General features: G+C 37.2%; 1 protein-coding gene and 1 long non-coding RNA gene across 10 annotated transcripts in view; both read left to right on the top strand.

The window, feature by feature from the left end:
- LOC309861654 overlaps window positions 1-15,309 on the top strand; it is a 429,230-nt gene that overhangs the window by 326,392 nt on the left and 87,529 nt on the right. The window lies entirely within an intron of this gene.
- The window catches only part of ATG10 (autophagy related 10), a 305,650-nt gene that overhangs the window by 214,935 nt on the left and 75,406 nt on the right, over window positions 1-15,309 (top strand). For all 9 annotated transcript variants that reach the window (XM_082724726.1, XM_082724730.1, XM_082724728.1 and 6 more), the window contains one exon: window positions 14,240-14,378. In XM_082724726.1, the coding sequence (XP_082580852.1) occupies window positions 14,240-14,378 (139 nt within the window). The remainder of the gene's footprint in view (window positions 1-14,239; window positions 14,379-15,309) is intronic.

The raw sequence follows: 15,309 nt of genomic DNA, 5'->3' as shown, positions 1-15,309 counted from the left end.
TCTGGCCCATTACTATTAGGTTTGAATTAAAGACCTGACTGGTAGAAGATAAACAAATAGACTCTTTTTTCCTCAAGGGGATATTATGAATAAAGCTTGTTACTTAGGTTTGCTCAGGAATAGTAATAGAGATTTTTGGGGATAGAAGAAAAGTTTTTCTTCCTTCAATTACTTTTCCCTGTAGGCTACATAGAGATATGGATCTCATTTCCTAAGCCCAACACACTATTTGGGTTCGATTTCAATAAAATATCTATGAAGTGTCTTCAGCATGATCCCTATTTAATGGGATTTAGTTGTAAAGCTTAATTCATATCAGATTTTCTAAATGAGAGATCACTGTCAACTTATTGTTAAATGAATTCAATAAAATAAAAGTTTCTATAATTAATGGGAACCACTTAATCTTTTTGCTCCTTGAATAAATGTAATTTTGTAAACACAGGTATCTTCTAATTTAATGAAATAGCAACATTTTGAGGAAAATAAGGGTACATGTGACTTCTTTTTCTAGCAATTCTAAAATTATATATACCTAAATCCTTCTTTAAAAACAAAAATTAAAAAAAAATTAACAAACTTACTGAAAATGTTACTATTAATCTTATGTTGTCCAGAACATTAGTACAAATTAAGTATGGGAATAATTAAAAAGGGGCATACTACAGTACAAAAAGCAATGGTTTTAGTGTTTCTGCATGGGTTATAGGACTATCTGTGCCTCTAACTAGGGGTGACATTGGGTAAACCACTAACTTTTTTGGGCTTTGTTGTTGAGTGTTGGGCTAGATAAAATGATTCAAGTTCCTTTCACCGTTAGAGTTCCAAAATTTTTTATCCTGCAACATGGTTTCAGAAAACATTATTGTCTTTTTTTTTTTTTTTTGGAGGATTTAGAATATTAACAAAAGTAGACAGAATGATATAATAATAAATACCGTGCACTCATTAAGCAACCCCATCAGTTACCACTCCCATGGCCAAATCATGCCCCTTCTCTGCCTCCATCCACTAATCCCTCTCCTGTGTTATTCTAAAACAAACCCTAGACATTAGCCTGTCTTTACTAACCTGATCCCTCTGCCATCTGTATTGTTAGCACCTGAGGTCTTAGAAATTTTAATTCATTTTTAACAAGACTCAAATTGCCTCACTATCTTTCCTTTTCATTTTTTAATAGAAATATTTTAGTTAACTGTAGATTCACATGCAGTAATAAAAGTAACCAGAAAGATTTCATGTACTTTTTACCTAGTTTCCCCAAGGTAATGTCTTGTGAAACTGTTACATAATATCACAACCAGGAAATTGACATTGATACAATCCACTAATCTTATTTGGATTTCCCATTTTTGCTTGCATGTGTATGTGTGTGTGTATTTGGTCTGTATAATTTTATCACATGTAGGTTCACATAACCAGTACCAGAGTCAAGATACAGAACAGTTCCAATCACCACAAGGATTCCTCATGTTGCCCTTTTGTAACACTAACCCATGTCCCTTCACCTACCTCCTAACACTAATCTCTTCTCTTGTCTTTATTTCTAAAAATCTGACATTTCAAAAATGTTATATGAATGGAATTATAATTTGTAGTCTTCTTGGATTGGCTTTATCACTTGCATAATTCTCAGGAGAGTCACCCAGGTAGTTGTGTGTATCAATAGTTTGCTCTGTTGAAGAAGTAAAAACCAACACCACAGAAATACAATTATAAGAAAATATTATGAAAAATTATATGCCAACAAATTGGACAACCTAGAAGAAATGGATAAATTTCCAAAACTGAAGCAGGAAGAAGTAGAAAATTTGAACAGACAGATTAGCAGCAATGAAATTGAGCCAGTAATGAAAAATTCTCAGTAAACAAAAGTCCAGGACCAGATGGCTTCACAGGTGAATTCTCAAACATTTAAAGAAGAGTTAATACCTATTCTTCTCAAACCGTTGCAAAAATTAGAAGAGGAATTCAGTGAGGCCAGTATTATCCTGATACTAAAGCCAGATAAAGACAGCATAATAAAAGAGAACTACAGGTCCCCATCTCTGATGAACAAAAAATCCTCAACAAAATACCAGCAAACCAAATCCAAAAGTACATTAAAAAAAGATCATTCACCATGACCAAGGGGGATTTATTCCTTGGACGCAAGAGTGGTTCAGTATTCACAAATCTATCATCTTGGTACATAACATCAACAAGAGAAAAGATAGACGGTAAGTCAGTCCAAGATGACAGAGGAGTAGGAGACCTTATTTGTGTCTGGTCCCAGGAATTCAGCTACATAGCTATCAAATCATTCTGAACACCTGCAAACTCAACTGGAGATCAAAGAAAAGAATAGCCACAACTCTATAAATAGAAAAGTGACCACTTTCTGCAACGTAGGTGTGGAGTAGTGAATCGAGGCAATATGTTGGAAGATAGATCCCGAGGGGAAGGAGTCTTTGTCAGCCAGCTACTGGCAAGTGGTAGAGTAGTAGAGCATGAAATCAGAACTTTTAGAAGACTGCTCCAGTGAGGGACATTGTTCAGGCTGCTAAGTGGGGATGAAACCCTAGCTGGGACGGTGTGGTCTCAAGATCCTTGGGATCACTAGAAGACCAGAAGTGTCTGAGTGTAGCGGAGCTCCCAGGCATCAGAGCGGGGAAGCCATCTGCAAAGAGTGAGCCTAGGAGTGGGCTCTCAGCTTGGGGTTGCCTTAAACCATGAATCATAGCACAGTTAGGCCACTGCTGTCTGAGCAGGGGCCCAACAAATGACAGAACCCTCCTTTTTTCCCTGGGAGGAGCAGCTCTGCAACATGCCACAGGAGTCTGCAGGTTTTGGAGACTTAAAATGAGGTTACATGCCTGAGGTAGAAATGCTTGGTCACAGGTTGAGTGAGCACAAAGTGCGGCCAGAGACGAGGGAGACAGGAGTGCTTTTCTCTGAGGGCACACTAAGGAGAGGGGCCCCAAGCTTTCGGTCTGGGGCAGAGATTGGGAGGCCGCCATTTTCATTCTCGTCCTTTAAAGCTGCATGGAAAGCCTTCAGGGAACAAAAGGCACATAGAGCAATCTGGGGCAGATTACTTAGGCCCTCTGGCAAGGGTGGTACAATTCCGCCTCTAGCAAATACAGTTGAGAATCAGACAGCAGGCCCCTCCCCCAGAAGATCAGCAAGACCAAGTTTACCAAGAATTGAGAATTGTAAAACTGCAGCTCTAGGGGAATACAGCACACAGAATTCATGGCTATTTGTTTATTTATTTATTTTTACTTTCCCAACCAATTATTTTATTGACTCCTTTTTAAAATCCTCTTTAATTTGAATTTTTACAGTTACATTCTAGCCCTTCATTGTATCTAATGTTATTTTGTATATATATATAAGTTTGTCTTTCTTTACAATTTTGGGATGCATTTTCTTCTAACAGATCAAAATACACCCAAAATCCAGGGTATAGCCCTGTTCTATTCACTTGTCTGATCGTATTTTCTTTTTTGTTACTGTTGTTTTTCTATTTTTTTCTTTTTCTTCTTCCCTTTCTCTTCTGTTTTTCTTTTTTTTCTTATTAAAACCTTTTTAAAATTTTCATCTTTACAGTTACATTCTATCCTTTCAATGTATTTAATTTTATTTTTGTATATGTAAGGTTTTCTTTCTTTACAACTTTGAGATGTAGTTTCTTCTACCAAACTGACCAGAATACACTCAGGAGAAACATATTGCTTTGTTCTATTCACATGTCTTTTGCTATCCCTTCCTTTTTTGTTGTTGTATGTTTTGTTTTGCTCTTTCATTCTTTTAATTTCCATATTTACAGTTATATTCTATCCTTTCACTGTATTTATCTTTATTTTTATACATATATATGTTTTTCCTTCTTTGCAATTTGGGGTCTAGGTTTCTTAAAAAAAAACCAAATTACATACAGATTCCAGTGTATTGCTCTTTTCTGCTCACCTGTCTGGTTATATTCTCTCTCTCTATTTCCCCCAGTTTTGGGTCTCATCTGATTTGTTTAGTATATATTTCTCCGGGGTCATCATTGCCATTTTAGTATTTTGTTTTCATGTTCATCTATTCTTCTCTGGACAGAATGACAAGATAGAAAAGCTCACCTCAAAAAAGAATAAGAGGCAGTACTGACTGCCAGGAGCCTAATCAGTATGGACATAAGTAAGATGTCAGAACTAGAGATCAGAATAACAATTATAAAGGTACTAGATGGGCTTGGAAAAAGTACAGAAGACACTAAAAAAATCCCTTTCTGGAGAAATAAAAGACCTAAACTCTAACCAAGTTGAAATTAAAAAGGCTATTAATGAGATGCAGTAAAAAATGGAGTCTCTAACCTCTAGGATAAATGAAGCAGAAGAGAGAATCAGTGATATAGAAGACCAAATGATGGAGAATAAAGAAGCTGAGAAAAAGAGAGATAAACTGGATTATGAGGGGAGAATTTGAGAGATAAATGATACCATAAAGTGAAACAATATTAGAATAATTGGGATCCCAGAAGAAGAGGAAAGAAAGGGGCAGAAGGCATATTGGAGCAAACTATAGCAGAGAACTTCCCTAATCTGGGGAAGGAAACAGGCATCAAAATCCAGGAGGCACAGAGAAACGCTCCCCAATATCAATAAAAATAAGTCAGCACTTTGACATACAGTAGTGAAACTTAGAAGACTCAGAGACAAAGAGAAAATCCTGCAAGCAGCTCCAGACAGAGATAGGTAACCTTTAAGGGTGGAAACATTAGATTGGCAACAGACCTATCCACAGAGACATGGCAGGTCAGAAAGGACTGGCGTGATATACTCAGGGTGCTAAATAAGAAAAACATGGGACGAAGAATACTTTATTCAGGTAGGATATCATTGAAAAAGAGAAAGAGTGATAAAAAGCTTCTAGGACAAACAGAAACTTAAAGAATTTGTGATCAGCAAACCAGCCCTATATGAAATATTATAAAGGGGGGCATCTGGGTGGCTCAGTGGGTTAAGCCTCTGCCTTCGGCTCAGGTCATGATCCCAGGGTGTTGGGATCGAGCCCCACATCGGGCTTTCTGCTCAGCGGGGAGCCTGCTTCCCCCCCCCTCTCTGCCTGCCTCTCTGCCTACTTGTGATCTCTCTTTCTGTCCAATAAATAAAATAAAATCTTTAAAAAATATATTATAAAGGGATCCTCTAAGCAAAGAGAGAGCCCAAAAGTAACACAGACCAGAAAGCAACAGAGACAATATAAAGTAATAGTCGTTTTATAGGTAATACAATGCACTACTAAATTGATATCTTTCAGTAGTTATTCTGAATGTAAGTGGGCTAAATGTCCCAATGAAAAGACACAGGTTATCAGATTGGATCAAAAAATAAGAGCCATCTATATGCTGTTTGCTAGAGATTCATTTTAGACCCAAAGATATGTCCAGATTTAAAGTGAGGGGGTAGAAAACCATTTACCATGCTAATAGACATCAAAAGAAAGCTGGGGTAGCAATCCTTATGTCAGACAATTAGACTTTAAACCAAAGACTGTAATAAGAGATGAGGAAGGACAGTATATTTTAATTAAAGGTTCTATCCAGCAAGAAGACCTAACAATTGTAAATATTTATGCCCCTGACATGGGAGCAAACAAATATGTAGGCCAATTAATAACAAAAATCAAAGAAACACATCAACAATAATACAATAATAGTAGGGGACTTTAGCACACCCCCTCACTGCAATCGACAGATATTCTAAGCAGAAGATCAATAAGGAAATGTGGGCTTCAAATGACACACTGGACCAGATGGACTTCACAATTATATTCAGAACACTCCATCCTAAATGAACACATCCTTCTTGAGTGCACGTGGAACATGAATACACAACTGTTCAAAACCTTAGGGATGCAGTAAAGGTGTTCCTAAGAGAGAAGTATATAGCAATACAAGCTTTTCTCAAGAAATGAGCAAAGTCTCAAATATACAACCTAACCTTACACCTAAAGGAGCTGGAGAAAGAACAGCAAATAAAGCCTAAATCCAGCAGGAGAACAAAAAAAATAAAGATTAGAGCAGAAATCAATGAAATAGAAACCAAAAGAACAGTAGAACAGATCAATGAAACTAGGAGCTGGTTCTTGGAAAGAAGATTGATAAACCCCTGGCCAGACTTATCAAAAAGAAAAGAGAAAGGACCCAAATAAATAAGATCATGAATGAAAGAGAAGAGATCACACTGACACCAAAGAAATACAAACAATTATAAGAACATTTTATGAGCAACTGCAAGCCAACAAATTAGGTTATCTGGAGGAAATGGATGCATTCCTAGAGAGTAGCAACTACCAAAACTGAAACAGGAAGAAATAGAAAACCTGAACAGATTTATAACCAGTAAGGAAACTGAAGCCGTAATAAAAAAATCTACCAACAAACAAGAGCCCAGGGCCAGATGGCTTCCTAGGGGAAATTCTATCAAACACTTAAAGAAGAAATAATACCTGTTCTTCTGAAGATGTTTCAAAAAATAGAAATGGAAGGAAAATTTCCAAACCCTTCCTGTGAGGCCAACATTACCTGGATCCCAGAACCAGACAAAGACTCCATCAAAAAGGAAAATTACAGGCCAATATCCCTGATGAACATGGATGCAAAAGTTCTCACCAAGATGCTAGCCAGTAGGATCCAACAGTACATTAAAAGAATTATTCACTCTGGGATTTTGTCCTGGGCTGCAAGGTTGGGTCAACATCTGCAGATCAATCAATCCTTTCTACATAAAGGACCGGAACCATATGATCTTCTCAATAGATGCAGAAAAAGCATTTGGCAAAATACGGCATCCTTTCTTGATTAAAACTCTTCACAGTATAGGGACAGAGGGAACATACCTTAATATCATATAAACTGTCTATGAAAAAAACCATACAAAATATTCTCAGTGGGGTAAATTGAGATATTTTCCCTTACGGTCAGGAAAATGGCAAGGATGTCCAACTCTTACCACTGCTGTTCGAAATAGTACTAGAAGTCCTAGCCTCAGCAATCGACAACAAAAAGAAATAAAAGGCATCTAGATCAGCAAAGAAGTCCAACTCTCACTCTTTGCAGATGACATGTTACTGTATGTGGAAAACCCAAAAGACCACCCCAAAATTGCTAGAACTCATGTAGGAATTCAGCAAAGCAGCAAGATAAAAAATCAATATACAGAAATCAGTTGCATTCCTATAGACTAACAATGAGACAGAAGAAAGGGGTATTAAGGAGTCAGTCCCATTTGCAATTGCATCCAAAACCATAAGATACCTAGGAACCAAACCTAAACAAAGAGGCAAAGGATCTGTACTCGGAAAACTATAGAACACTCATGAAAGAAATTGAAGAAGACACAAAGAAGTGGAAAAACCTTTCATGCTCATGGATTAGAAGAACAAATACTGTTAAAATGTCTATGCTACCTAGAGCAATCTATATGTCCAGTGCAATCCCTATCAAAATACCATCAACTTTTTTCACAGAGCAGGAACAAATAATCCTACAGTTTGTATGGAACCAGAAAAGACCCTGAATAGCTAAAGGAATATTGAAAAAGAAAACCAAAACTGGTGGCATCACAAATCTGGACTTCAAGGTCTATTACAAATCTCTAATCATGAACAGAGTATGGTACTGGCACAAAAACAGACACACATATCAGTGGAAACAGAATAGAAACTCCAGAAATTGACCCTCATCTCTATGATCAACTAATCTTTGACAAAGCAGGTAAGAATATTTGATGGAAAAAAAGACAGTCTCTTCAATGAATGGTGTTGGGAAAATTGGACAGCTATATACAGAAGAATGAAATTCATCCACTCACTCACACCACACACAAAGATAAACTCTAAATGGATGAAAGACCTCAAAGTGAGATAGGAATCTATCAAAATCCTAGGGGAGAACACAGGCAACAACCTCTGTGACTTCAACTGAAGCAACTTCTTGCTAGACAGTCTCCAAAGGCAAGGGAAACAAAGGCAAAAATGAACTATTGGGACTTCACCAAGAAAAAAGCTTTTGCACAGCAATGGAAACAATCAGCAAAACTAAAATGCAACCTACTAAATGGAAGAAGATATATGCAAATGGCATATCTGATAAAGGGTTAGTATCCAAAATATATTAAGAAAACTGATGCAATTCTATACCTAAAAACAAATAACCCAATTAAAAAATGGGCAAAGGAGATGCCCAAAAATGGGCAAAGGAATTTCTCCAAAGACATACCAATGGCCAACAGACACATGAAAAAATCCTCAACATCACTCGGCATCAGGGAAATACAAATCAAAACCCCAGTGAGACACCAGTCAGAATCTATAAAATTAATGTCAAGAAAAGACAGATTTTTGACAAGGATGCAAAGAAAGGGGAACCCTCCTATACTGTTGGTGGGAATGCAAGCTGGTGCAGCCACTTTGGAAAACAGTATGGATGTTCCTCAAAACGTTGAAAATAGAGCTACCCTAGGACCCAGTAATTGTACTACTAGGAATTTACTCCAAAGATACAAATGTAGTGATCCAAAGGGGCACCTGCACTCCAACATTTATAACAGCAATGTCAACAATAGCCAAACTATAGAAAGAGCCCAGATGTCCATCAACAGATGAATGAATAAAGAATATGTGGTAGATATATATATGTAATGGAATATTCAGCCATCAAAAAATGAAATCTTGCCATTTGCAATGATGTGGTTGGAAGTAGAGGGTATTATGTTAAGTGAAATAAGTCAGTCAGAGAAAGACAAATACCATATGATTTCACTCATATGTGGAATTTAAGAAACAAATAAACAAAGAGGGAAAACACACACACAAATCAAGAAAGAGACTCTTAACTATAGAGAACAAACTGAGGATTACCAGAAGTGGGTGAAATAGTTGATGGGCATTAAAGAGTATGCTCATTATGAAGAACAGTGAGTAATGTAGAGTATCGTTGAATCACTTTTGTACACCTGAAACTAAACTAATACTGTATGTTAACTATATTGGAATTAAAAAGCTTAATAAAAATCAAAGCAAAAAAAAAAAAAAAACCAGTTTGCTGTTTTGGTTACTGAGCAGTGTGGAACACTGTATCACTGTTTAACCATGACCTGTTGAAGGACATTTGAAATATTTCAAGTTCTGGGCTATTCTGAATAAAACTGCTGTGAACATTTGTGTACAGGCTTTTTCATTTCTCTGGGATAAATGCCCATGAGTGTAATTGGTGGGTTGTATGTTAATTACATGTTTAGTTTTATAAGAAATTGCGGTATGATTTTATAGCCAAGCAGCAGTGTATGAATGATCTAGTTCTCTGCATCTCCACCAGCATTAGAAGGTATCACTGTTTGTTATTTTAGCCACTCTGATAGATACATAGCGGTGTCTGATTGTAGTTTTAACTTGCTTAATGGCTCATTTGCCACTTATTTATCATTTTTGGTGATCTTTTGCATTTTTATTTCTCCATTTACTTCTTTTCAGACCTTGTGGTGGGGATGGCGTTGCTGGTGAATTAACAATGAAGTTTGTTGTTGAATACTTTGATGGGAGGAAACAGATCTGCTTCTGAAATAGAAAGTATTGCTCACTACGGTTCTCAGCTCTGTATTAGAGTCTCTGGGAGTACAAAGATGAATAAGACAAGAACCTTAGTCTAATACCATTTGGCACTTTCAGAAGGGGAAGCAGAAAATATGTAGAAGATTGAGGTTTCCAAACTGCATGACATTTGCATGGGTATCATGGAGACGACTGTGAATGATGGATAGATCCCGGCAGACAAGCTGAGGATTCAAATTCATTTAATGTGAGTTAAGGATGCTTAAGGTAGCTGCCCAGAGTGAGGGACTGGGAAACACAGCAGCCCTCCCAGTGAAAGAAGTGCTCAAACACTCCTGTCTTCAAACCCCACAGAGGTACTCCTGCTGATGAAAATAGTGATTAGAGTGAGACTTCTCATGGCTCTTCAGGAAGTTTGTTTGTCCGTCCCCTTTCTTATTCCTTGGGCCTCCTAACTGTTCCAGAGAAACTGGATTTATGTCCAATTGATTACCACTGCAAGTACCTGGTGTCAACCCCAGTGCATACCTGAGTGTTGAATTTGAATTTAAGTGAAGGAGATTCTTTCTAGGAATTTTATCCTCCCTAGCAGGATTGAGTCTCAGGCAGTCTATATCTGCAGTTTGCTGCAGAAATTAATGACCCACTTCAGTATTCACTAAGATTGGACAGTGATTGTCTAAGGAGAGAAATAGCTCAATAGAGAATAAGGAATAAACATACACACAAGTTTAATTTACAGTAAAGGTGGCATTAAGAAGCAGTGGGGAAAGAAGGACTGTTAGAAATCCTTTGGGAAAAATTCTCACAGCATATGCAAAAACAAAATTTAGATGGACTAATGATCTAAACGTAAAGTTAAAGACATAATATGTATGTGTGTGCAGAATAAGGTTTAACATTTTTATAATTTTTAAGGGTGAGGTGGACCATAGTAGGTGGCCTTTTAATGAAGATGGGTAACTCAGAATCTGCAAAAAGAAAATGTATGGATTTTACTACATAAAAGTGACAAAAATCTTTTTTTTAAAAAAAATATTTTGTTTATTTACTTGAGAGAGAGTGAGAGAGAGAGCATGGGGGGTGGGTCAGAGGGAGAAGCAGACTCCCTGCTGAGCAGGGAGCCCGATGCTGGACTTGATCCTGGGACTCCAGGATCATGACCCAAGCCAAAGGCAGTTGCTTAACCAACTGAGCCATCCAGGTGCCCGAAAAAAATCTTTATGATAAAATAAGAAACAAAGTTAAAAAGAAATCTGAATGAAAATGTTTTTTATATATACACACACATACATATACATATGTATATGTATCACACGTATCTTTATGCATCTTTGTTTCTGTATGATGCAGAGGGATGTATCTATATCCAATAAAAGTTATTTCTAATATACAAAGAGTTTAGATACTTCTATAGGAAAGGTGCAAACTAAATATCAAAAAATAGGCGAAGGGTAGGAAGAGGCAAACCACAAAATAATGCAAATTACCAATACTCATATGAATAAATGTTCACTTTCACTAGGAATCAATAAACTGGAATTTAAAATTAAAAAATGCTGGGTACCTGGGTGGCTCAGTTGGTTAAGCATCTAATTCTTGATTTTGACTGAAGTCATGATCTCAGGGTGATGGGATTGAGTCCCAAGTCTAGCTGGGCTTTGCTCTTAGCAGGGAGTCAGCGTCTTGCTCTCTGTCCCTCCCCACCTTTCTAAAAATAATAGTAGTAATAATAAATCTTTTTAAAAAGGCAACAAAGGGGTGCCTGGGTGGCTCAGTGGGTCAAGGCCTCTGCCTTCAGCTCAGGTCATGATCCCAGGGTCCTGGGATCAAGCCCCGCATCAAGCTCTCTGCTCAGCAGGGAGCTTGCTTCCCCACTCTCTGCCGGCCTCTCTGCCAACTTGTGATCTCTCTCTGTCAAATAAATAAATAAAATCTTTAAAAAAAAAAAAGCAACCAAAAAAATGACATTTAAAAATTCATCAAATACACAAAAATTAAAAGCAAATAATATTCAAGTACTTATGGGGTGTCGGAAAGGACATTCTCCTACATTCTTGCTGGGAATATAAATCGATGCAGCCTTTTTCTGAGGACAGATTGGCAATTATCTATTGAACTTTAAAATGCACATACCCTTTCATACAATAATGCCCTCTTTAGAAATCTACCACAGAAAAATAGAGGTGTATAAGGATATACGTGGTATGATATGTATTGTAGTATTAGTTGTAGTAGCAGAAAATTATCAACCTAAAATAGCTAACAATATGAAAATGCTAAAACAAACTATAGCATAGTCATGTAATGGAATACAGTGAAGCCATTAAAAGAAAGCAAAACAGTTGGTTAAGTAACTGCCTTCAGCTCAGGTCATGATCCCAGGGTCCAGGGATCGAGCCCCACCTCGGGCTCCCTGCTCAGAGGGGAGCCTGCTTCTCCCTCTCCCTCTGCTGCTATGCCTGCTTGTGCTCTCTCTGTCAGGTAAATAAATAAAAGTATTTAAAAAAATAAAAAAATGAAAGAACAAAATCTACAGCATTGACATGGCAGGATGTGATAAGATGTCCATCTAAAGACTAAAAAGCAAAAAAATAAAATCAAGGAATATATGTATATGCATCATGTTTTGTTTTTTGTTTTTTTAGAGTGTGTGTGCACATGCACGTGTGTGTGCACATGTAAGGGAAGAAGCAGAGAGGAGAGGGAGAGAGAATTTTAAGCAGCCTCTCTGCCCAGCACAGAGCCTGAGGTAGGGCTCAATCTCATAACTTTGAGATCATTTCCTGACCTGAAACCAAGGGTCAGAGGCTTACTGAGCCACCCAGGCGACCCTATACATCATGATTGAATCAAGGGTGGATGGGTGGGTGTAAGTGAATGGGTGTGTGTGCATGTGATTATAGGCCAAAAAAATTGTGAAAGTCTGGAAAAATACTCACTGGTTAAAAATGGTTACATACTGGAAGAATAGAGGGGCTGGGATGAGGGGAATTTCCCTTTTTATTTTATGTACTTATGCAGTATTTGCAATTTGTTTATTTATTTAATTTTAAGAGAGGGATGAGAGTGTGTGGGGCAGAGGGAGAGGGTGAGAGAATCTGAAGCAAGGTCCATGGCCATTGTGGAGCCCAACACAGGGCTCGATCTCACAACCCTGAGATCATGACCTGAGTTGAAATCAAGAGTCAGGGGCTTTACTAAGTCAGTAAACTTAGCCACCCAGACGCCCCTGCAATGATTTTTTTTTTTTAAATCTACAAAGACAGAATGCTTTCTAATGTTAAAAAAGGAAAGAAATTATAAATATAAAACCAACTAATCTTTGACCAAAAAAGAATTTGGTTTGAAGAACTGCTTTAAAGGAGATACAGACAACTGCCTAATGAAAAATCAAATAAACAGAAAAACTTTTTTCTTGCTACTATATTAACTTTCTGTATTTGGAATATATATTTTGTTGATTTCTCTCTGGTTACTTAATTTGTTATATTTAATTGATAGTGTTTACTGGAGTTTAGTGAAAACTATTTTGTAAGTATCTTGGTTGTGATTTATCTAGTGTAGTATCTCCCCCAAAGAACTGACTGTGAGTAGGCAATTAGTAAAGCAGATACAGATCTGGAGAGGAGTCTGTGGCTTTGCTTATCTCCACAGGAAACCTTATTTCATATTGATAAAGTTTGAAATCTTTCCTGTAACTCTTTCCAATTGTTCATTGTTGTACTGTTTTAATGAGGGGTAGAAATGAGCCAAGCCAACCTGCTTCTTTCCTTTTACTAATTTAATTGCAAAGGAAATTTTCAACTCAAATCAACCCAAATAAATGAGTGTAGATAGAACGAGATTCTGACTTAACATGTCCAATTAATTGCTTCCAAACATTAAGATAAATTCCTTAGAAACACCCACAAATAATAATAATTTTTTTTAAATCCCTCAGTAAAGAATGATTAGTGAGAAGTGAGCTAGCTATCTTTACTTACAAAAACCGTGTTTAAGTTGGCATTAGCATTTGCCATTTATTCTATTATAAATATCAAGATTTATTGTAGAAATATGCCACAGATAGCACAATAATAAAGAAAACAGACTCATCTCAGGTTTTGAAATGTACCTAACAAACTCAACCTCTTGCAAAATAACTTTCTCATTCAAAATGGAACTGGGAATTGTTCCGCACACAATGAATCATCTTTTGGCAAGTACAATAGAATCTTTAGGGACATTTCACAGTCTCTTGTTCAATTGTTAGGATGTTTTTAGCTTTCACAGGTAGGGAAGAAGGTAGCTTGTAGAGCCATCATCTTGTTGCTAAAATTGTACAGTAAAGATTTTTCAGAGTTGCTGTTGCAACATACCTTTTGCTTTTTTTTTTTTCCCCCTTTTCCTTCCTGTTTCTTTACCCAGAGCTGCTTTGTCTCTCAAAAACAATCTGGAATTACTTAATGTTAATGTTTTCTGGTTTTACTATTTACCCAGGACTCAAACATTAAACATTAGTGTTGGAAACTCCCTTTTCCTTACCTCATAGTCCTATATTTATTTAACTGTTATTTTGCCAGAAGAAACTCTCCTCTTTCCCTTTCTGTGCTAATGTACTTTTTTTTTTTTTTAACTGACAAACACATTTTGTTTTTGTTTTGCTTTGTTTCAGGAGGCTTTAGAACTACCCCCGGATGATTTTGAAGTGACTGAGACCACAGCAGGAAGCGAAGTGGTTAAATACGAGTATCATGTCTTATACTCCTGCAGCTACCAAGTGCCTGTGCTTTACTTTAGGGCAAGCTTTTTAGGTAAGACCATGTCGCTTGCTAAATGTAAATTCATAACATTTACATATAAGGCAGAAAGCAGATTTAGAAAATTATTCTTGAGAGGAAAAAAAAATAAGAGTTAAAAATAAGAAAACTGTGGGTGAGGTAAGGTTTTACCAGTAAATTTTCTCATGCTTTAGAAAGAGTATCAAGACTTCAGAGTGAATGATATCATCCCAGCCTTAAGTCTGATCTTCAGATTCTTGGCCTCCTGCCCAACGTTGACTAAGTCCCCTGGCCCTTTTTCTTTTCCTTAAACAAGTAGGAACAACTTAAAGCTACAATGTTTGTGTACTTCTGACTTTACAGTAAAAATGTCTTTCACTCTTAAGTGATTCTGGTCATCAGAAGCCCCCATGCCACCTTCCCCAAGTGCTAAGAATGATTTCACAAACTCTTTATCAAGTAGTTCAAGCTATATTTAAAAATAGCACGAACATTTCCTTCGGCCATCTATACATCTCCAGTGCCGAAGCTTCCTGAGATGCTGTTACTCAACTCATTCCCCTTGCCAAGAAGGTGGAACACCCTGTCTCCTCTGAGGCCTTGGCTAATAAAGCTTATTTAATCAGCAGCCACATGGAGTTCTCACCCTGTAGTGCGGCAGTGACTCCCCCTTCTCATCCTCTGACTAAACCGGGTCAGCACTGCAAGGCCCTGCCTCCTTGGAGCTCTCTTCCCCAGCCCATCTCCTCCCCCATTTCTCCTTTTCTATCTGGCCTTATCGGCAGCATTTTGCATTTTGAACAGCCTTCTAACTTTTTCTGAATAGCTAAGACATCTGAATTTAGCCAGTGATATTTTATTTTTAATTAAAAAGTAGCTTAAGCTGCTTTGAATGTGTATTTGGTAGATTTAATCACTTGCTGCCTTATATTGTTTAATGGTCTCTAATTTTGCAGTGTTGGCG

The sequence above is a fragment of the Mustela nivalis genome (genome assembly GCF_964662115.1).
Source record: "Mustela nivalis genome assembly, chromosome: 3".
NCBI lineage: Eukaryota > Metazoa > Chordata > Mammalia > Carnivora > Mustelidae > Mustela > Mustela nivalis.
This window is presented reverse-complemented; position numbering and strand designations above follow the sequence as displayed.